Genomic DNA, 24,859 nt, shown 5'->3' with positions numbered 1-24,859 from the left:
TTAATTATTTAAGAAACAATGATATTTGAAATTAATATTAATAAATAATTTGAAATAAAGTGTAGATACATTATATTAATTAATTGAAGGCTCTACGTCATTATTAAATAAATCGATCAAATTATAAATGACTCAACATTACAGAAATATTAGGTAAAGTAATTTTATAAATCAAAGTATTTAATTATCCTATATACATAAATTTTATCATCATTATAAATTAACAATAAAATTTGAAGGCTGAATAATAAAAGAAAGAAATACATATTTTCTTTTCTAAATTAAATTAAGAAAAATTGTTATTGCAATACATTCAGATATTTAATATTTTCTTTTACAAATAAAAGGATATTGTATAAATAATAGTTAATATATTTTTTTATAAATAAATAATATGAAGATAAGTTTATTACTTATGCATTAGAGGTAGAGGGTTCCGACGCGCCTGGGAGCTATGACAGTGACAGCGAGACGGGGTCCGCATTTGGTTGGAGTCAGAGGCATCACTGTTGCTATCGGAGGTGTTTCAGGTCTTGTACAACCACCAATGCCACTTCCGTTTCGAAGCTCCCAAACAAGATTTGTAAGGGACCGCGGTCTGCTCAGTCGTCGTGATCTGCCAAATATATGCCCGTGCATCGATTAACATTTTTCTTTGTTTAAACAAACTCTGTTACATAATTTTTTAAAGATTAATTTCTAAACAATTACACTTGGTTATTTATATATTTCCTCAGTTATTTTTGTAGATTAATTTTTTGTTTACAAATTTCTTCAATAAAAATTAGGAAACGTCTATTTAATAACTATTCAATAAATGTGCAATTATCGCGTGTGTGTGCGTGCGCGCGCTCGCACTCGTGTTTGTATCGGAAATTAATTGTATATGCCTAATAGGGAAAAGTCATAAAAGAAAGTAAAAATTTATATCATATATTTTAACTCATGTTGAAAGATGAAGATCCCACCTTTTTTCAGGTAACTTGGCCCCAGCACCAGAATCACCCGAAGTTCTGCCACCTGAATGACTGGAGTCGAGCGTGCCGTCAAGCTCCATTGCCTGTTGCAAGTTTGTAAGGCTCTTGTAGCGAATGTTAAAGAGAGGTGAGCCGCCTTTAAAGCTCGGCGGGGTCTCCTTCAGTGGCGATGCACTTTTTTGTCTCATGAGCGGCCGACCTCTTTGTGTACCACTGTTCTTTACGTACAGTTTTGCCAACGGAGGTTTCTCCGGTCGTATCATGCCGCCTGTTGTCGTTGATGTAGGAGGTGGCCCCTCCTTCACAGCTCGACGCGTTCGTTTTTCAGCCTGATTTTTTTTTGTCGGTATTGTTTCAATAGGAGGTGGTTCGGGTCTATCATCTAACAGTGGTGTGATTGTCACCGTTACCGGTGTTAATGTTGAACTTCCCTAATGCACATTTAAAACATATTTCAATTTATCGAACTAAGTATACGACCATACGAATTTCATATTGACTAAGTTGTTTTAAATTATTACTGATTCTCACACTTATTGATATATATATATATATATATATATATATATATATATATATATATAGGTCAACGAGCTAGCGTGCGTGTGTGTACGTGCGAAATTTATGAAAATAACAGTAAGTTTTTTCTTTTTAATTATGTATATATATATATATGTATATAATTATTTATATTATATTTCATTTTAACAGTAAAATACTAATTTAAATATTTATAGGCATGACAATTTTTTACACTGAAACTTCTTTAAAGTATATTACCATTTCAAATGCAAATAAAATTATTCTTATTTTATTCATAATTCACCTTATTAAATTTTTACATGTTTTCATGGAATTGTTTTATGCTACAAGTGCTTTTAAAAATAATACCGATTTGTTGAGGCTAATAATATGATTGTACAGACAAATGTAAAAAAAAACAATAATACAATGTAAAACTCTATACACTCAATAGCCTCATAGTGTTCAAATATTTAAATTTATAATTAAAATTAATATTTTTAAATATGTATAATATTATTTTTTAAATTATGCAAAAAGATCAATAATAAAAGAAATTGATAGGAAGTAGTGGCTAAGTGTGTGCTTAAAATCTTAAAGAAGTAGTATGCGAATAATGGACTAACTAAGCCATTTGATTGTTGATTGACGCTAGTTAAACCATTTCCAAGGATTCCATTTTCATAGGGAGGCCTCACGGTCTTGGGTAGAGGTGCGAAACCTCGTACATAGTCATAAATCTGATCAATTTCGTCGTACTCTTCCGTATAAGTAGACGGCGGTACGCGGTTTTCGTCTCGATAACCGTGACCATGGTTTGATGTGGTGTGCTGATGGTAATGGTGGTGATGGTGATGTCGGTGATGGGTGCCAATATTTGCACTATCGGAACTTGCCGAACGCCGGAGAAATCCACCGCTTCGACTTTGACGGTTAGATTTATTATCCCCCAATCTACCATCCAAAACGTGAGCCCTATAAAATTACTTTTATTTTTTTTTTTTGTTCTTTTTTTGTATTTTTAATGAAATATGTTAAGTATATGCATAGAGTGCAAATAATCATGAACAATCTTTCTCAAGTTCTTAATTCTATATGTAAATGGTTTCAAACGATAATATTCATGATAAAATTTACATCAATAAATTATAACACATAATATTATTAAATTTCTTATTTTTACTAAATACATAAACATATGATATTAAAAGAATTTTTATGTTTGGATAGTTTTTTTAATAAGTATCATGATAAAAAAAACTACAGAGACTTGCGTAATTTTTTTGTCAAGTCGTTAAATTTTATACCATTTGGTAAGCTTCAAAAGATTTAACAGTGCAAAATATATTTATATTGTATTTAGTAATAAATATACAATTATCAAAAAGAAAATTCATTCGTCTGTTTTGAATTTTCTACATTATAATAACATTTAAAATCAATGAAATTAAAACGAATCCTTTAAAATCGTTTAAATTCATTATATTTTAAATTTAAATTTGCTATCTGCTAATTTTCTATTATAAATAAAAATGTTATAATTACATTATTAAAAGAGTACGATTTTTTCAGATAATGATTTTCAAGATCTTTTTAATTTATGACTATTATAAAAGCAGTAATATCGATAACGTAAAATTAACGAGAACATAAAACCAGTAGATGGAAATAAAAATTAAGTATTTATAAGATTTATCGATGTTAAGCTCTCAAACAGTAATAAAAAAGAGTCACAACAGCATTTAGCATTTAAAAATGATAAGAATGTGTATGAGGGTGGAGAAGATGTGGAGGAGGAAAAGGGGCGGTGCGGGGAACGTGGAGGTGGAAAAAAGTAGAGTTTCATTTACCTATCGGCAACGTCCGCCACCAGTTTGGAGGCTCTCTCGATGAGCCTCCCTAGTTCTGGCATTGTTCTCAGAACCTCCTCGTTTCGCGCCTTGACGAGTTTCAGGGGTGCGGCCAATGGCAGGGCTAACGCTGCACCTTCCCGTTGTAACGGCAGAGCAAACACGTGCTCCTCCTCAAAACTCGAGAGCAGCCGCAGCTCTGGTAAAAAATGCGAGGACGACTTGAGGCCTCGTGGTGGTTGTCCATGCACTAGACGCACCGTCAGTGGTAGTCGTTTGCTCAGGAGGGCTCGGGCCGTATGCACACCGCTGATGTTGTCCTCGCGCGCTAGGGCGCTAAAGCGCGCTCGCTGCTCCATCGGCAGGAGAATACCCTCCCCGCGGCAGTCTACGCATCGTAAGAAGCGCCCGCGGCCGGGCAGAACGAACTCTCCAAGTACAACGATTGTATCGCCGGCATGGAGGATGCGGGTACCTTCGGGCAGAACGGAGCCCGCTTCATCGAACTTGCAAGCGAGGCCACGGACGCTCTCGCGCACGAGAGCCCCCTCCTCGGGACAGCGGCGTGCGAGTTCGCTCACCGACTCTATACCTCGGACAGCGCGACCTTCCTCACTCAGGATCTCGAAGTAGCCCACATAGGAATCGGGGATGGCGAGCCGCGGTCCTACGCCCACCACTCGACGCCCTTCCTACAGAAGCCACGAGCCTCGAGTTATTTTCTTCGTACTTGCTATTACCGAAAAATAATCCCTTTCGCTGCTTACAGGCAACCCTCTTTAGATCGGGGACTTTCGAAAGGAATTACTTTTTTTATTTTAATTAATGGTAGACCTAAATTTACAGCAGTCACAGCCTCTGCTAATCAATTGTTATACCGCGCATAGCTTAGGGATTAAATCATTTTGCAAGCTACGGAATATCGATTTTAAATCCTGTATTACAAATATAATTTACAATGTCTCAATATAAAAAATTTTTTTGCAATCATATTTATAAAATCGCATTTTCAAATAGCTTGTATTTCAGAAACGCGAATATCTAATAATATAAATTAAAATTTTTTGATAAATAATCTTACAAATCTCTATTGATTTTATATTCTGATAATGCTTTTACAACTTCATCTAACTTTCATACATGAGTATATTACGTATTTTCATAGTTATTAAACATTTTAATGATTTTAGTTCTTAAGAGTATATCCTTAATTATTAACGATTTTAATCATTTTAGTTATTAAGAATTTTTCTTTTACGGAATTATCTGTTCCCAAAATTAGCAGTTTCTTTTTTTATTTGTGTATACTATATGGATGAATTTTTGGTGAATAGAAAATATGGACAAATACGATTTTTGTAATTTACAATAAATAGATGATTTACTTCTAATTCTGAATCATATATTTTTAATCCATTATTTCACATTATAAATGATATTAGATTTTTTTATATAATAAACAATAGAAACAATAGAGACTTTATTTTATAAACATTATTGAAGAAATATAAAGACTCCTAATTATATTTTATATTCAGTCTATCATTTTCGTTTAAATAATCTTAAATATTTGTTCTAACATTGAATTGATTTTGAAGCTTCTAGAAGCTAGTTTAATTACTTTGTTGATAACTCTATCAGATGCATTCGTTAGGTTTCTATAATTGATAATAATATCTTGCGAACGATTATACACTTCAAATTTATTACATTTCTTACTACATTCTTATCATGTGCATTTATTATCAAAACATTTTTCTTTTATATTTAATTTTGATCCTAATAAAAAGACACCCGGTAGAATATACTCTTGAGGATAAAATATATATAAATGGATGAATAATTTATTATTCGATCGAAATATAAGAAACCTATTAATTCCAGTTAAAAATAAACTAAGTTAAATAAATAAAGAAGAAGTTGTAGTGTTTCATAAATAATTTATTGAGTATTTTAATACAAATTTTATTACAAACCAATAAAAACTGAATGTATCGTTATATTAATAATTAATTATCTTTAATCGATACTTAATGTATTTGAAGAAACAAATAATTTTTAATATTGTATCAAGCTTTAATAGTACAATTAAATTAAAAATATGTTTAAAAATTTATTTTTAATATATATCAAATTAAATATATCAAATATCAATTTTAGTAACATTTATTAAAAAACTATTAAATATTATATATTTAATTAATTTAGTTTATTAAATTAATTAAAATAGTTTATTTAATTAATTTGGGAAACCAATTTGTACTTACAATTATTTTGGATTATTTGTAAGACGTTAAATATGTATTCAATTTATAAAAAGCAAAAGTGAATTTTTTTTTGTAATATATTATAAATGAATATTTTTTAAATATACAAGATAAATTTACAAAAAATTCTATGTTCTGATAATTATATTCAAATTATGTTTTTAATATAAATTTTTTTTTGAAGTTTAATATAAGTTTTTAATATAATCATGTAAATAATTAGACTATTAAATGCAGTTTTGTATTATATATTCATATTCATTCATATATTTGCTATTAGTATCTTTCCAAATACGAAATTACAATCATGAAATTTATTAGAAAATAGATATATTTTATATCACATTGTAGATTGTTATTTAATCTAAGCTGTAAAGATTATTCGAAAAATATATATCTAACACCTACATCTAATTCATAATATATATTGAAAGTTTTATTTGTCATTTAATTTAGCATATTAAATCATCATTTTAATATTATACATAAATATTTAGACTATAATTGAGTAATATATCTTAATGAATTCATAAAGATTTAAGATAGAAATGAATATATATGGTCAACGTAAAATTATAGCATAAAACTTTATTGCATAAAGTATTATTGTATCACAATAAATAGGAGTATTTCATTAAAATTGATTTTATATCGAAACGTGTATATGGTTTATTTAAACAGCCTTTGAAATTAAAATTATGAAATTTATTTCTTATGCTGAATTTTGAGCAAAAATAATTTAAAATAAAATTAAGCAATACTTTAATATTAAATATAAATATATTTGAAATATTATTATTATGATTGCTGTTATATAAGACTGTGATTTTAAAAAATTATTTATAAATTTTACAGTCCTTAAATATTTCTTATAGAATACATGATATCTTTAATATTTTAAAATATTTTATAACCTATGATGTATTTTAGATTTTCAATATTATTTTTATAAAAATTTTATATCAATTTGAATATTTGTCAATCGGTTTACTTATATACGAAATTTTTATGAAAAATGTACTATAAGTCATTTATACACTACATGTACATTAATTAATATATATATATATATATATATATATATATATATACATATTATGATATTTACAGAAGATTGAATCTTTCATGAAATTTGTAATATTAAAAAAATATATATATTATTTATATAAATTATTTTAGCATTAAAATTTTAAAACTTAAAAAAAATGTTTTGACAAATTTACGTAATTTAATGTTAAAATTTATATTCTTATATATAATATATACGTCGAGTCTCAATAGGATGGAATTTATTACAATATGTCAAACTAACTCCATTATTAATTATTTTCAGAAATAAATTCAAAGTTCATATAAACATTTACATTATTATAACGTGTGTAATTGAAAAAATTTAGTATTATTACATTTTTATTTAAAGAAAAGGATTGGTCTAAAAGTATCATAAATTCTTTAGAATATTATTTATTATGAGAATGTGATGGAAGATTGTGCCAGGACAATTTGCTAGAAAACCTAAATCGATTTATAACTATAATATTATACAGACTTCTACTACCTTTCTTCACGGTTTGTTCTTTTAAAATTGTAACTTCAATAAATACTTTGACAAATATTGTTTATTATTCATATTTAATCATCGAATAGTTTTTATCAAATAGCAGTAGAAGTGTTTGAGAAAGTTTAGAATAAAATATTTTGGTATCAGCTTGTGCTGCATGAGACTGTATATTTATTATATATTACAAATGAAAATGAAAAGATCATCGAGGAATTATCACATAAAATGAAAATCTCGGATGACGCTTGAATGAAGTATTAGAAGGACAGGTAATAGAGGTACCTTGATCTTAACGGCTTGAGCAACAATTTTACGACGCCGACCCGCCGAAACCAGTAAAACGGTGCTCTGGAGACTAGGGGCGGGAAGAGTGGGCACACCGAGGCCGCCGTATTGACCCTTGGTGATTTTAATGACAGCAGGCAATCGATACTTGGCAACGAACTCACGCAGATAGGTTGCCTCGTCAGCCCAGCGGGCCGCGGCCACAACGATCTGCCCATCGGTTGCTGCCATGGATCTTCGTCCACGAGAGTTGCACAATTCTGCCTCTGGCTCCAGTTCCCCCCCCCCTTTTCACCCAACCCAGAGTACTTAGTATTTAGCCGTTGGATGCCGATGGCCCTGCTCCTGCTGCGACTTCGCTATCTGCCTGGGCCCCATCTAAAAAAAGCCAAAAATGTCAAGATTCGCATCATCGAGTTTTACGATTTTTTACACTCCTTTTTTTTATAAAGCTGACCCCAAGCCTTATCAAACGCCTGGGCTACTTAGAAATTTCATCAATACTCTTGAGATTTAAACGATTTATTTTCTAGTACGATTGTAGGCCCTTTTATTTATATTTACCCACATTAAATATTTTTTTAATTTATGTTTGGTAGGGTTTATGCATGACATTTATGTATGGCATTTTTAATTTGTATTTATATAATAGTATTTTTGTAATTCATTATAATAATTGTTTTGGCAAATATACCTCAACACTATGTTATTATGTTGACCTTAGGGCATTATTCTATGAAAAAACATATTACTAAATAAGAACAACAACAACATTAGTGATATTATTGTTATTATTGTTATTATTATTAATATTGTGATTATTATTATGATTATTATTATTATTACTACTACTCTTGTTTTTGTTATTATTGTTGTTATTTGTCGTTATTGTTATTATTATTGTTGTTATTATCATTAGTGATACGTGAATTTATGTTGAATAAAAAATGGGAAATATCAATAATCATAATATTGGTAACCGTTGAATTGAAAGTGATTAAAAATATAGATGATATTTTATAAACTTCGTTATTTTATCAATAAATTTGTAATTCACATATTGTGCAATATAATATATTAATTAATTACACATTATTATTTTAATCTAAAACTTAATGTGTGCAGATAAATACTTTTACAAAATTCTAAATCCTATAGATATAAATGTTGTAATAGTCATATCAATTCAATTAAAAATAAAAGCTATGCTCATACTTTAATAGAATGAATCGACCGGTAAACTATTTTTTCTATTTGTGCATTTTTTTTGTAAATTTGTGGACTCACGATAGGTCGTTTTTCTAATTTGTTTCGCACTTATCTATTGACATCACACACAAGATTTTTATACAGAATTTGATAGTTGTAAATATATTTATGTTTATTTCAATTTTCTCTTGCACATAAGCTCACAAGCATACGTAACGTTCTTGCCTAAAACTTCTAGCCTTTTAGGTGTGGCAGTTGTTTTGATCATATCGTAGTCAATCAGGAATTTATCGCCCCTCTCCTACCTTTAATTCCTTTTTTATGAGCGTGCGCAAGCCAATACCACCCACTCGGCACAACTTTTATTGTGTGACGCGCTTTCACCGTGTCATTTTCTTAACCCATATATTATGTGCGCAATGCGCACATTAGGATCTCACTTTTAACTGAAAGACAAATTTTCGATGCAATATATGCTATTTTACTGGTTTATATCATATATTTTTTTATCAAAGATCGCGTAGAAAATAGTCACTAACTAAAGAAACTAATTTTTATAAAATGTGGAAATACTATTTTTCTTGATTATTTACTCAGATTTTTTAATAAATCATAATATGTTAATATTTTAATCTCGTTTATAAAAAATATTGTCGAAATTGAAAATCATTCTTTCAAAATGAAATAATAAATGAACGAAATTATATTGGATAGATAACTTGAAGATATTTCTCATTGGTTTACGATTATGAATTTCTTGAACATGTTTAAGTATAAAATTATCCGTGTAAGTATTTACTTACTGACTATGATACATTATAACGAATATTTATATTAATATTGAGTAAGCTTGTTTATTATTTATAATTATATATTCCTCTTTGAGGAATATATTTTGAATTTTGAGGTTAATTTTTTTATCTTAATATAAAATAAATAAAAATAATGCTTGTTCATAAATTAATATAAATTATATACATTTTTTCTCTTCGATTCCTTCATTTCGCCCCCCCCCCCTTGTTTTAAATATCAATTGTTTTTTTATGTAATATTAGTTATCTTTAGTTTTTAATCTCAATTTACTTACATACTTAAAATATTCTACGTATTTAATAAATTTTACGTTATAGTCACATAAAAGTACAGGTATTTATATTTTAAATACATATTGATGTTCGCTTCTTTCCGAAATACTAGATTGAAAGGTTTGCAGAAATACGTTAAATAATAGATTTTGCATATGAGTATGAATAGTGATAGTACATTATATTTTAAGAACATGTTATAAATATTATATAATTAAAATATTTATATCTTTATAATAAGTTTATTACTTCCATTCTAAATACTTGGTAATATATATATGTATATATATATATATATATATATATATATATACTTCTACGTTAGCTAGACTCTATCTCGTATATTAGCATTCACATACAGATACTTTCTTTCTCTCTTTCTCAATTTATGCTAAGTTTTATTGTTTTTTATCTAATTTTATAAATATTATATATATATCTTACTTATCTTATCTTGCTATATCTTATTTTATAAAATTATTAATATTTGAAATTTAAATAGATGTTATATTTCTTATAATAAATAAAGTTTAAATAAAAATTTATCGATTTCGTTACTTAAGGATCTCTAACATAACTTAAAACATATTTAGCAAATTCAATAAAAATTTCATTTGCTTGCCTTTATACAAATTAGAACTCTATTGCTTATGCTATTTTAAGGAAACATGTATAAAATATGGACGTACATAATTAATTAAAGAAGCATTTATAAATCTATAGCAGAAATGATAAATGAATTAAAATGTCACATTATGAACAGTGGGATTCTCGTTGAAGTAAATAAAGGTTCTGCAATTTATCTTGTTTATTTTTACCCGTTTTTGTATATATGTTACATTAAATACTTCACGAAACAAGTAGTAGCTACTAAGGAACTCTGATTATTGAATTATTGTATAAAATTTCTATATTCTATCATTCTTTACACGTTTCAGATTTTGGAAGGAAATTAAAATGAAACTAAATTGTGAATTTAGAATTAAAAATAGGTTTACACGAATATTATCGAATATTAATATTTATAATATAAATACCGCTTTTTTAAAAGACGTACAATATTAAATAAATTTATATGAATATGAAAGATATAATATGAAATTAATTGAAACTTGAAAAACAACGCTTAGTTATATAATTAAAGTTTACATAACTAAATTACTTGGTATAATATATAATACCATAATTTAATATACAACAATAGATAAAAGATTTAAATTAGTTATTATCTTATTTGCGAATGACTGATATTTTTTATGATATCTAAAGAAAAATATATTATTAACATTAATTCTTTTATGTAATAAACTATTTACACAGTAGACGTTTATAATAATTAATGTTGTAGTGCAAGTGTAAGGCCTTAAATCTAAATCAAATGTGAGGTGTTCATAGGCAAGGAATCAAGAACAAGATTCCAAAACGATATGCTTTGCAATTAATGAGTAGTTGGACTTTGCATTGAAGCTTTTTTTTGGCATGAACTATGATCTGTCCGTAATTTGTGTATACGTGTTTATTAACATACATACTACTTATATTGTTAAATGCTTTTTTTTTGAATTTGAGAAAAATTCAACATAAAATTTATAATATTACATTAAATTACAATTACAGATTTTAAATATAATTTAAAACTTTTTTGATATATAATAAAAATATATTTTAAGAATTTCATTTGAAATTTAATCAAGTGTTATAAGTATATTAAAACTAACGTTTACTTTTTTTAATAAAAATTGTCTTGCAATAATTAATTAATATCAAGTTTAATTTTGATTATTATCAAATTTAATTTATCTAAATTTAAAACTTTCAACGTGGGTATTATATTATATAAAATTATTCAAAGCTTATAAAAAGTTAGCTTAATTGCATTTAAGATAATTTTTATATGATTTGAAAATTTAAAAATATTTGAATTGAAAAAGTTATGCATCAAATTTTCAAAATAAATTCAATAGTCTTTAATATTTTTTTCTAACATGAATTCGTATACATCTAGATAATAATTAGAATTCGTAATTCTTGATCCAATATAGTATTCGTACGAAACGTATGGGTTATAATAAGTGTGGGCGTATAGAAGAATGAAATAAGGTGAAAGGAGAGTAAGAAGATAAAGATAGATGTGAATACGTGCTCTGGTTTTAAGAGGAAAAGAGGTAGTTAGTCCGTTATACAGCGGAACAGAATATGGCGATATCCTGGAAGAGCTTATGCTCGATATGTGTGCGTTAAATGCTACCGCAGTAGCGCCATTAAGAAAATGTTTTTATAATTATTTTTAAATATTATATACAATTGTAGTTAATACACCATTATCGATGTATAGAATGTTCACAATGTGTTAATTTTATTAATGATAGATACGTGCAAGTGAAGGTATGGCAACTTAAGGATTGCACGAGTCTGACGTTTTCGTACATATCAATTTTATCCACAGATGGCCTTTTCCTTCCTATCTATCTTCATTTTTTCTTTTTGTTACTCTTAAAAATTACGCTCATCGTAAAAATAAAAATATTTTTGTATTTTACAATTATTCCAAATATTAATGATTCGATTATTAATATTAATGCTTTAATAATTATCTTCTAAAGATAGCCAGCTATTGAAATATAATATGAAACTACGTTCATGAATACAAAGAGTATCTTAGTAAAATATGATATAATTTAATTATTTTATTCATATTGATTTGTGTACCTTTTTTCTTTTTTTATATTTATTAAAATAGGAAGGGAAAATAAATATAAATTAAAACAAAAGCTGTGATATGCATGAAATTACCAGACGGCTATGTTTCGTCTTGATGTAAAAAAGATTTTTTTCCAGTATTAAAAATGATTGTGGTTAGTAAAAGTGCGAACTTTTTACGGCATTTAATATGAGATAGGTTTTTAATGACCTTACTAATGACCTGTAACGAAACAGTATACATATTTATTCAATATTCCTGCTTCTTCAGTAAATATTTCATTCGTCCATATCCTATTATCATCAGAGCTGAATGTTTAGTACGAGCACGCTTGCTACACTTTGCTTATATATTAGATATAGAGATAGTTGGAAACGTATTCACAATAAAAAGCAATTAAATATTGTATATTTAAAATGTTAAATTAAAAATTTTATCATATATTCAAATATTTCATGTAGAAATTGCAATTCTTATATGAAATATAATTATATATTAATGTATTACTAAAGTATGGAATAATATATAATTACTACATTAAATGCAGATTTTATTAGTTTGAAAATATGAAATATTTTAATATTCATGCAATTGAATCTTATGTATTACAAAATTTGTTAGACATCGTAAAAATCATCTTTACAAATCTTTCAATATTTTTACAAATTTAAAAATATTTTTTAAAATAATAAAAAAAAATTTGCGCGCATAAATTTTTAAATCAAACTGATAATAATAATAATAATAATAAATTAAAAAATGTTGAATTACGTGTGTAATATTAATAGAAAAATACTAATATTAAATTAGAGACGATCGAAAGTAGTATTTGAATGTTATATATGAGTAATACAAAAGAAAATAATGTTTAATACTGCCGCTAACTTAAATATTTAAAAATAATATTTTTTTAATAATTTAATTGATTGTGAAAATTCAAATAGATAGCAACATAAATATATTGTATATATATAATTAGATTGTATATACACTATATATTGCTAATAACGCAGATTTAAGTTTTAAATTTTAAATTAAATAATTAGAACACAGCACTGGGGTACTATTATTTTACCGATAAAAACTATTACATAAACCATGAATCGATTAAAAAGAATAAAAACAAAAAACAAAAAACTAAAAAATGGAAGAAGCAATAAAATTGAAAGTACGTGAATAAAGTACAATGGGAACTGTCGGGATAAGGGCGGGAGTAAGTGGATGGGTAGAGTAAGGAAGAAAAATTGTTGGTCGCTACCTATGAGAATGGAGGAGTAGCCAGTTGTTAGGTCCTGATCTTCTGCTTGGCTCTTGGAGTACGGTTGGCTCGACTCGGTTCAGCTCGGCAGTATTCGGCTCGCCTCGCGACCTTGAACGAGCTCCGTATGCTCTATGCCACTGACACGGACCAAGGACGTTGTCGGCTCTCTCTCTCTCTCTCTCTCTCTCTCTCTCCTTCTCCCACTCCCTCACTCACTCACTCTCTTTCTCATGCACGAACACAGACGCAAGCTCGCATACGCGCGCACACATACTCTTTTTCTCTTATGCTTGCATGTTGGTGTACTGATGTCCCGAAATGCGGTCGAGGAACTTGCTGTGGAAAGTGCTCGCCGATGGCAACTCTTTTTCGTGCGCCTCGATGGCGGCTACGGCCAATGGCGTAGGATGGCTCTTCTTGAGGTCTATAGAAACTCATGCCTAAATGCTTTATTGCTGGTAATGGTAAGAGATACACCTTATCTAACATTTTATTAATTTGAATACTGAATACGATTAAGGTGTTCTATCATTCATCCATAATCTTTTGAATCAATGTTACTTTAACTTTCCTTTCATATGCCGCAATTTCAATCATACTATTTCATTCAATAATATGGCTCAATGTGTTTCATAAAATATTTGTATGTGCATTGATGAAAATGTTATAGTAAATTTTTTTTATTTATTTTTTTTATTTTCTTTTGCATTTTATTTTTGTTTTTGCTTTTAACAATATATATTTATTTTGTGAAAAAAAAAACAAAAAAAAATGTATTTCTACTTGAAGTTTATTATTCATTACGAAAAAATGAATCGAAATTTATTGTTATTCAGAGAATCTAAAATAAATAATTTTATTATTTCAACTGGTTAGTTTAGTAAAGTTTTTATTTCATTCGTTAAGGCTCTTAATGATGTAATTCCTTTTTTTTTATCTAACAATACTATATTTTAAATTGCTAAAATATAACATTTGTTTAGAATATTGTAATTGCAGATTTAGAGTAATGCCTCATATAACACTTGTCGCATTATTTATATTAACATATATATGTTAATATAAATGCGCACACGCGCACGCACGCTCACGCATATAGTTTATTAAACCGAAGGAATTTAATTTCTTGGCTCTATCTTTATTCGTTTAGAATAAAAATTAGAATAGTTTTACAAAAACATAAACGCATATAATAGATTAATTGAATTATATAAATAATTTTTTTGCAGTATCTATATTTATATAATGCATTCTTTCATTTTATAATATGTTCCTAACTCTTTTATTAAAATGATATTAATTTCATGTCATCATTTTGATAATCTATAATATTACAGTTTTTATATGCTAATGTAATATTTTATAAATTTTTAGCCAATCGAATAAAATGTTCATGTGGCTGTTTGTCTGGCTAGACAGGGATATAGGCAAACTACCACAGTACAAAAGTCACTAAGTTCCTACACTACTGCTTGATGTATATTATAATTGTATAGAAAGTATATAGATCGGCTAGTTTGGTGACAAATTTTGATATATAATTTTTTTTTATAATTTGAATAAGCTAACTCACGAATAAACGTAATTTCCTTGATTGCATATCACTTTCCAATCGTTCTTCCTGTACCCAAAATGTTGTGTGTGTGTATATATATATATATATATATATATATATATATATATATATATATATATTGATTGATTGATTGCGAATTGAAACAATTCTCAATATAAGCAAATGATTTCTGAAATAATCAGAATTGAAGAATTCTGATTATTGCAGAAATCATTTGGTTATATACGAGTCTGATATTTACTTTCAATATTATCAAATATATTATATTATATATATCAAATATTATATATTATATCAAACTGTTCAATATTTCATGTTGCTAACATTTATAAAATATTGAATGTTTATCTAAAAATTCATACATATAAAATAATGTTTATAATATTCATCGAATATTTAGATTTTATACTTTAGTATTTCTTTCTTCCAATTTCCATAATAATAATAATAGCAGATTTTGTAATCAACATCATTAAATAATGCTAAAATTATATTTAATAATTTAAATGATATGTTATATATTAAAATTATAATTTTAATTCTTGATATTTAAACTTTTTTTTTATTTAAATGCAATTATAAATATTAAAATAATTAAATTTAAGATACGGATCATAATTATTTTTCAAAATGTTGATAAATCATGTTTACTTTTAGTTACAAAATAAAAAATTTGAAAAGGAACAGATTTTCGGATATAAGTTTTCTTAATCATAATAAAATTAGTTAAATTGAATTTATAACTATATAGGAAAATACATACATATATTATTGCATTTAAAGTTTAGAGAGTAGGAAAATATCAATGAAACAATAAGAATTAAATGTAAAATTATATTTTGCACATTTTCATATGGCAGTACGTATTTTAATGATACATACATGTTACACATGTCTTATAACAGCATAAATATCACATAATAGTCATTGGCATCAGAATTTCTCGCATGTACCTTCGGTAATAAAGTACACTAGCATTACGTACTTATTTATCGTTTTATCTCTCTTATTACTATTGATCTCATAATTAGCATTATTATCATTATTAATATAATCATCATTGGCCTTAATCATGATCAGGGTTCATCATAATTTACAGAGCTTTTATTATAGATTACAAAAAAAAATTGATTGTTTATGAACATGGGTAAATAAATTAAATTCAAACAATTAAAAATTTACAGGTTATCTGCTTTTTCTTTCTTTTTTCTCTTTACTTATTTCACAAGATTTTTATCTTATTATTTTTCTACGAGCTACAAAAATATAGAAGTTTAAATATGCGAAAATAATTTATCATTTAATTAATAATTATTTAAATTGAATACGAATGCATTTAACGTATAAATAATAATTTATATTTAATATTTTATCAAACGCGTTATAATAATATAATCATTTGTTTTGTTAATTAGTTTGCTTAATTAAATAAAGATAAAAAAAAATTTTTATCTTATTTGTTTTATTACGTATTTCAAGTTTCAAGTACACATAGTATAAATTTCTATATATATATTGTAAATATTTTTTAAACCAGATTTTTGTTCGAATTATTCTATTTAAAATTCCAGTTTTGTAAACTATGTAATAATAATACTTATCGATATAACGTCAAGTAAAATAAGAATTAGATTTAAACATTTTGATTTATGTCATAATTTGTTTATTATGACAAATATTTTTAGAATAGAGTTCCTACAGTTATTTGAGTGAATAATATCCATGAGAAAATTACTCGTTAAAAAAAGAATTAAGTTTTAACGTTATAAATTTCAAATTTTCATATTTAATGATAATTTTGTAGCATAAATTAATGATAAAGTTGATAGAAGTTGGTTGTGTTAATATATAATATTGACTTTCAAATTATTTATGATGTTATTTCTGTTGCTTTATGAAAAATTGTATAAAAATTTTTCAAAATATAATACGCGTAGCAGCTTTTTATATCCTTCGCTTAGAAATTTGAAAACTGAAGAATTAGATATTGTAAGATGAATTATGAGCCGATCATCTGGTTGAATTTTATTCTTGGAGCTTTAGCTTGAAGATATATAATATTAGAACAGTTGTATTAATGTATATAGTATTATCGCACTTAAATGAATATATATATATATATATAAATATATAAAAATTATAATATTAAATATTAAATATATATATATATATATTATAGTATTATATTGTCGATTTTTCGTCTAGCTAATTAAAAATGTCATTGCAGTTGATTAGGCATTTCTTGATATTCATTATTATTATCGCTATTAAAAATTAAAAAATAATATAAAAGTACGAAGAACTAGATGTATGTCAAAGAGAATAAAAAATTTGACTCAACTAAATTTGATTCTTGTTACCATTAGTATAAATATTATTTCTTATAATTATTGTACCACTATATATATTGTAAAATATTAAAGTGGACTGAGATTTATTAAATAAATTTGTTTACTTCAAACTCTAATAATTAATTAATTTCTCATTATAAGAGTATGCTGGTATATCACATAAAATATACGATGAATACAGTTTATTATTATAAACGGATCTATACATTTGAATTATATAACAACAAGTTTTATAAATTACAAAATTTCATAAAATATACTTTTCATAAAGTCCTATTTTAATGAAAAATTGTATATTAACAATGGATGTATCATTATAATTAGCAGTGTGTTGTGAAAATCCTGTTGACTCATTATGATGCAGTTTAGACTATTTGCAAAAAAGTACATTTTATTTAAAATTGATAAATATAATCTATCATTTCATATGTATTATAATCATCAAATACAATTGCAACGATTTCTTTATGTACATTTATATTTATATATATTTTTACGAGCAAACACATAAATGTGTTCAGAGCGAAATATACTTATATTTTTTCAGCGACAAGCATAAACGAATATTATCTTCTCTCAAAATAATGTAGTTACTTTAACTGTCTAGCAATTTAAAGCTATTTATGACTTCTATACTATTTTTAATTTTATCGTATAAATGAAAATTTTCTTTTAATCAAGAATTTATATAATTGTAATTTTTAAATATAATATTTTACTACTTAATATTCAAAAAGTTAAATAAATCTTCCCCGGGAACAGTGTCGGTTGAAACATTACACTACGCATATGTTTAATAGTAACGTATTGCTATATTAATTTTTCTATATCACAGAATATTTTGTTTGATTAATAAATATATAAATATAATTATTTACTAATAAATATCTTTATGTTTAAAGTTAAATTAAAATATTTTGTTTAATTTTTTCTGTTAATTTTAGTAGGCATTATTATTATATATGAGTTTTTACGTAATTATAGATTGATTAAGATCAATTTGATAATATTACAGAAATATTTGTTAAGCAAAAAATTTAATTTATTATTAAAAATAATGGTTTATTAAATAAATTATGATTTCAATATTTTGTAATGTATATTTCTCGTAAAATTTTAGCCACTATTTTTATTTTCTACATTTAATATTGAATATTAATTACGATATTAAACATAGAAATTTATAATTTACAATAATTTTCTTTATATTCTAAAGGTTTTCGAAATAGACCAGAAAGAAAACAAAATTTTCAATTACTAATAAAATTAAGAATGTGACATCTGAATTATGATGGTTTAATTTATTCCTCAAGTATATAAACTTTTAAGTTCGAAGTCTTATTATACGAGTATTATATGTCGTTTTTTTTCCTTTGGAAAAAAGCATATGAAGGCTATATAATGGCCCATAAAAATGGACGGTATTGAATATGATTCGAAGAAAAAACGGCCCTAGTATAGGAGCAAAGAAGAAAAAGAAAATGTGAAAGTATAAATAAAAGAAAGTAAAAAAGGTTGTAAAAAAAGTAAGGGAAATAAACGGTTGGTGCATATTTATGAGCGTGCAATACAGAATAAGGTGGGCTGTTTTCCATCTCTTCGTAACTATATGCCGGTGAACCGACGAAATGTGCATAGCGGTGGCTGTACTTCGTTTAAGGCCGCTGCCCTCTTGCAATGCACCGAGCGTCGCAATGGTAAGGGGGCGAGGCCCTCGCAACTCTGGCTCCGCATGCAATGGTGGGCAATTGAACCAAGTAAGCTATAGCTTGCTACGAACAGACGGCTTTCGAAAAAAAATATTAGCTCTAAGAGCAAGCGAGTGAGAAAGCGAAGGAACGAACGAACCAACGAAAGAGTCAGTACGACTTCTGAGAGGGGACTGGGGTAGGGGAGATGGAGAAAAAGCATAAGAACGAAGGAGAACAGAGCGTCCTTGCAAGCGCCCTCGCTAAAGCCACGGGCTGATCTTGTCCGGAGCCAAACTCAGCACGCGTAATACAAGACCAAGACGATATTGCTTTACTCGTAAAACGGTTAGAATAGTGGGGAGCTTGGCAGAAAAGTACGCAAGATTTTGAGATTGACGTAGAAGGACGGAATAATTTTCGTGAATTTATGATTATATTTGCGGCGTCATGTTTATGCGATACTTTGTAAGAACGCTCTCATTTTTTTTCTACATTGTAATTTTTATGTAGCTCTGTGCAGCATGTATTTAAGAGTAACCACCCTATTTTAACCAATTTTAAATTTTCTCTCTGCTTTATGCTGAATTTATGATGAAATAAAGCTCAATATTTTTACTTGTTCTTCTTACCTTAATTAACCTTATTGTAGTAAAACTAAACTTGTAAATGTTACATTATTTTTGTAACTTTTGTTTGTTAATGCTAGATCTAAACAATATTTTTAAGCTGTATACGGAGAACGGTGTTTATGTTAATCATATTAGGCATGCATTAATTTCATACAAACAAAAAAAAAAAGGTAAGTTGATTACATTACAATAGAAACGAAACAATACTGTTCATAATATATAAATAAAGTTTTATTTAAATGATATTAATTAGGCCTAGTATTAAGTAATGTCATTATAATGAAATGAGTAGAATTCAGTAAATTAAGTTTATATCAATTTATGGGTGTAAATCCGTAATTAAGAATAAATTCTGCCAATATATATTTATATTTAAGGAATATTAAATTTTGTTTTATAAATCTATGTGTATATTATTTTCATCCCACTTTTTAATTTATCGGCGTTATAGAATAAAGTTTTAGTTTATTAAAGAAATATTGTTTCTTAGACTTACAAGGTTCTAACTTACATTTAGAATAGTATATTATAAATAAACAATAATTATCAATACATAAATATTAAGATTTTTTTCTTAAAATTATATTTTTAAATCTTAATAAATTTGTTAATAATATAATATTTCATAGGTTATTGAAAACTTGTAGTGGATTTATAATATATTTAAGTGCCGTAGATAATAGGGACACACATCTTTTTGTTATTTTATTTTTTCACATGAGCCGATAGATATGCTGTGAATAGTAGTACATCGATTGCTAAAACTATAAATGTCCCGATGGATCAAAATGAAATACATAATTTTACATTTATAATTCTATTCAATATAACCGAGCTCTCATTTTTATAATAATTTTTTTTATCAAATATTTTAATTTCTGCGCTCATAAAATTTCAAGACTATTTAAGAAATACTGATTTATTATGTTAAACATGATAAGTGTTGTATATTGTATACGCTTCATATTTTAGTTCGGTAAACAATTATACCACTTATTATCATATTATCATGCTTAATACGTAAATAATATTATTACATTTAATACCCAAATAATCATCAAATCGATACGAATAATAAACCAATTTCAATTTCTTTAAATTTCCCATTTAATTTTTTCATACGAAATAGGATTGGATAAAAATTATCTACGTGAATCATAATAAGTACTTAACAATTATTCACTTACAAATATTTTACGTAGTTGTACATAAAATATAAAATCTTATATATAGCCATTTGAATAAATTTCATATTACACATAAAATTCTATTTTTCGTAACTTTCGTAATGAATGTAAATTAATAAAACATATTACAATAAACTTATTTAAAAGTTTAATAAATATTCCTAATATCAATTGTAATCTGTAAAATAATCTGAAAAAAGTTTATTTTTTATAAATAAACTTCTTTATGTTTATAATATAAATATATATAATATATATTTATATATATTTAAATATATATATAAATATATATATAAAAATTTATGTATATATATATATATATAAATATTATATATATAAATATATATAATATATATAATATAAATATATAATATAAATCTTTAAGTTTATATTTTATAAACTTCTTAATTAAGTAGTTGTTTACATTAGAATTTAATGTTTTAGTTGGTGTTGATAAATTTATAATAATTATAACATTGTTTTATTATTTTTATTCTTTATTGATAAATATTATAATAGATTAAATATAATATATGTAAGTATAATAGCTTTTAATTATTTACAAAAATAATATATAGTAAAAGTGATTATTATATATTAATGATATTATTTGATTTTTTAAAGTTATTCTTTATTAAAATTATTTTTTATAGTTAATTTAATCAATTTACAGTTTTAATCATTTTATAGTTAATAATCAATTGATCATCTTTCAATATGGAAAATTCAATTTTTCAGTATTACAAGAAAACGAGATATCGCTTTCATAATATAAAATTGATTACTAATTAGGTACATTAGTGAAGGTATAGTAATATTACAATATAAAATGTATAAAGCAAAATTAAAAAATTAAAAAATAAAAGAATGATTATTTTGTTTGTACTTAGTTAAGTATTGTATTATAGAAGTTGAACAATTTTCAAAATTTACAAATTACCTATTTTACTTTACTATGGAAGCACTGTACTTTATAAATAACTAGTTCATAAATATCAGAATTTTTTAAAAATATTCTCTTTCTTCTGTTATATTAATAAAATAATAAGTCGATGAAAGATAATCATGGAGATATTATATTTTCTGCCATCTTATTTGTTGTGGTTTTAATATCCGTGTCTTGTTCATTATTTAATATTTTTCTCAATTGCAAATTATTTAGTTTTTACTTTTTTTATCTTAAGATAATAATAATAATAATATAGAAACATATCTGAAATATATTATAATTTCAGTTTCATTACAAATGTCGTAACATGACATTGATGTACCATGGGATGCATTATTATCTTGTATTTTCCACCAACTGTTTTTTATGAAGTTAATTACAAGTTGATTACAACACACGAGTAACTATATTCCAATAACTTAATATGTTTTATAAAATATGAAAACCTTCGGAAATTCTTTTTTCATACGGTCCCAATGCTAGTTTATATAATATTGATTTATATTATGTTGTATAATTTAAAATAAATATAAATGGGAATAACTTACAATGCTGACATAAAAAGAATATTTTCAAATAAGTTAAAAAAAAATGAAAAGATAAGATGAGTTAAATTACTATCCTTTAAATCGTTCAAGAGTTACAAATACGAATATTTATTTCTAGCGTTTTCAAAGAATTTAAGGAAGCGATTTCTCATGGGTTATTTAGTTCTGCGTACACTGTATCATGCCCTTTGCATCAAGTTTTGCTTCTGTTCGGAACAAGTTCTTGTAAGTAAAAGAGAGGATTAAGATAGGTACGAAGCATATGATGAACAATTTTACTTCGACTTCACTACAAGTGTGCCACCTTCTACAAGAATGTCAAATGTACAGTCTTATACTCAGACTTATACGTTTTATTTTGGCTAATCAGATTATAATACGTATCAACAAATTTGCCAAGTTCAAGTATGAATATTTGACCGAATCGAGAATGAAACAACTTTTCAAACCCACAGCTTTTTATTTTAATAGACTATACAATGCAGCTTATTGATGTGCGAATATTATAATTTCATGATCAAATTTCAGAGATATTGAGTTATTTATTATAACTAGTCAGATAAATAATTTATCGGAGTTTTCACATTTTCAAATGTTTGCATGCATTATTTTTTTGTATATTATATGTAATTTTATTCAATATAATTTTCATTTGATTTTGTAATAAAATTTTTCATTTGCAATGATAAGCTATTGATAATTATCGAATCGAATACATTAAATTTGTTAAAAATATACTTTATGGGTTTATTTTATAGTTTTGTTTATTGAAATTCAGAAGAAATTTATTATGTAATTTTATTTTTATTATTTATTGGTATTAAATGTTATAATTTAATATTTAGATTGATCAAACGAATAATCAAGCAAGTACTGTATTCAGGACCATATTCTCTTTAAAATATTTACAATATCAATTTATTATAATACTGATATGTAACATATCAATGTATAATTTAAAAATATTATAATTAAAAAATATATAATTTAAAATTATATTCTTGGATATAAAATATGGTGTGAATAAATCAATATTAAATATTCAGGTTAATATGTATTTAAAATTTTTATATTATTTATGGGTAAATTTGTTTTATGTTTGTTTGCATTACAGACAGTTGAGTGTCTCATTAAAATTTGCAACTGCCTACATTTCAATATTTACTTTTATTCTTTGAGATTTACTAAAAGAAAAGTTAGAAATAAAACAGAAAGCAGGAAGAAAAACTCAAGAATGAATTTCGCAGTTTTACAAGGGGTTGTATGCTGTACAAATTAGAAGAGAATAACATATCAAAGTGGCATTGGCTAAAGTAAGGTGTGTGGAGCTATTCTTTTCTTCATCTTCTTTTTATTGTCTTTTTTACCTACCTTTTGTTATAATTTTAAAAACTCCGTATATGATAATATAATCATCATCCTTATTTCCATTAAATATTCAAACTTGTATTTTCTCCTTTTAATTTCAAGATTTTATTATTTTTTTTCCAATTTTTTTTTAAAGACAATAACTGAAAGTATCGGCATTTAAACCTTTATTAAAAAATCGCATTTGTTTTGCAATGTGGCGAAAAAGTCCTTTAAGATGACCGATGCACTAGTTTAGTTAATGTACAATCCTTTTTTACTTTGTTTTATAATTAATGACCCAATTATTTTATGGAGGTTATGATTCGACTTTTAATAAATTCTTGTTGTTTATATATATGCTATTAATTTCGAGTCGCATCTTTAAAGCTAATGTTATGAATATATTCGTTTTAACTTACATAAAGTGTTAAAATTACAGTTATTCATTTAAAAAATTTAGATTAACTTAATAATTATATGAAATTTATAATGGATGTAATTTTACTTAAATATGACAAAAGAATGAAAAAATTAATAGCACACTATAAAACAAAATGGAAGTTACATTGATTGCTTATGGTTGTTTTGATTACTACTTATATTTCAGATAGTAAACATTATATTTTATAATGATTATTATTTTATAAATTAAATTATGAAAAATGATTGATTTATAATAACTAAAATTTATGTGTGATTTTTGGAAATTTATTTTTTGCATTCCAATATTTTCATTATGATTTATTTTGGATCATTACGATTCGTTATTTACTATATATTCATGTTGCAACAAATATAGGAACAAAATTATACACACGATATTATATAAATATAGCTTATATATTTAGTAAAGTAAAATA

At 25.6% G+C, this 24,859-nt stretch overlaps 1 protein-coding gene across 3 annotated transcripts in view; it reads right to left on the bottom strand.

The window, feature by feature from the left end:
- The window catches only part of sano (CABIT domain-containing protein serrano), a 77,313-nt gene that overhangs the window by 4,939 nt on the left and 47,515 nt on the right, over positions 1 to 24,859 (bottom strand). For all 3 annotated transcript variants that reach the window (XM_011504359.1, XM_011504360.1, XM_011504361.1), the window contains 5 exons: positions 7,460 to 7,840; positions 3,350 to 4,041; positions 2,126 to 2,474; positions 969 to 1,408; positions 414 to 616 (listed from right to left, as the gene is read on the bottom strand). In XM_011504359.1, coding sequence (XP_011502661.1) covers positions 421 to 616; positions 969 to 1,408; positions 2,126 to 2,474; positions 3,350 to 4,041; positions 7,460 to 7,693 — 1,911 coding nt within the window. In that variant the 5' untranslated portion in view covers positions 7,694 to 7,840 and the 3' untranslated portion in view covers positions 414 to 420. The remainder of the gene's footprint in view (positions 1 to 413; positions 617 to 968; positions 1,409 to 2,125; positions 2,475 to 3,349; positions 4,042 to 7,459; positions 7,841 to 24,859) is intronic.

This window comes from Ceratosolen solmsi, unplaced genomic scaffold, assembly GCF_000503995.2.
Source record: "Ceratosolen solmsi marchali unplaced genomic scaffold, CerSol_1.0 scaffold25, whole genome shotgun sequence".
NCBI classification, from domain to species: Eukaryota; Metazoa; Arthropoda; class Insecta; order Hymenoptera; family Agaonidae; genus Ceratosolen; species Ceratosolen solmsi.
The sequence above is the reverse complement of the archived record's forward strand: the minus strand, read 5'-3'. Positions and strand labels throughout refer to the sequence as shown.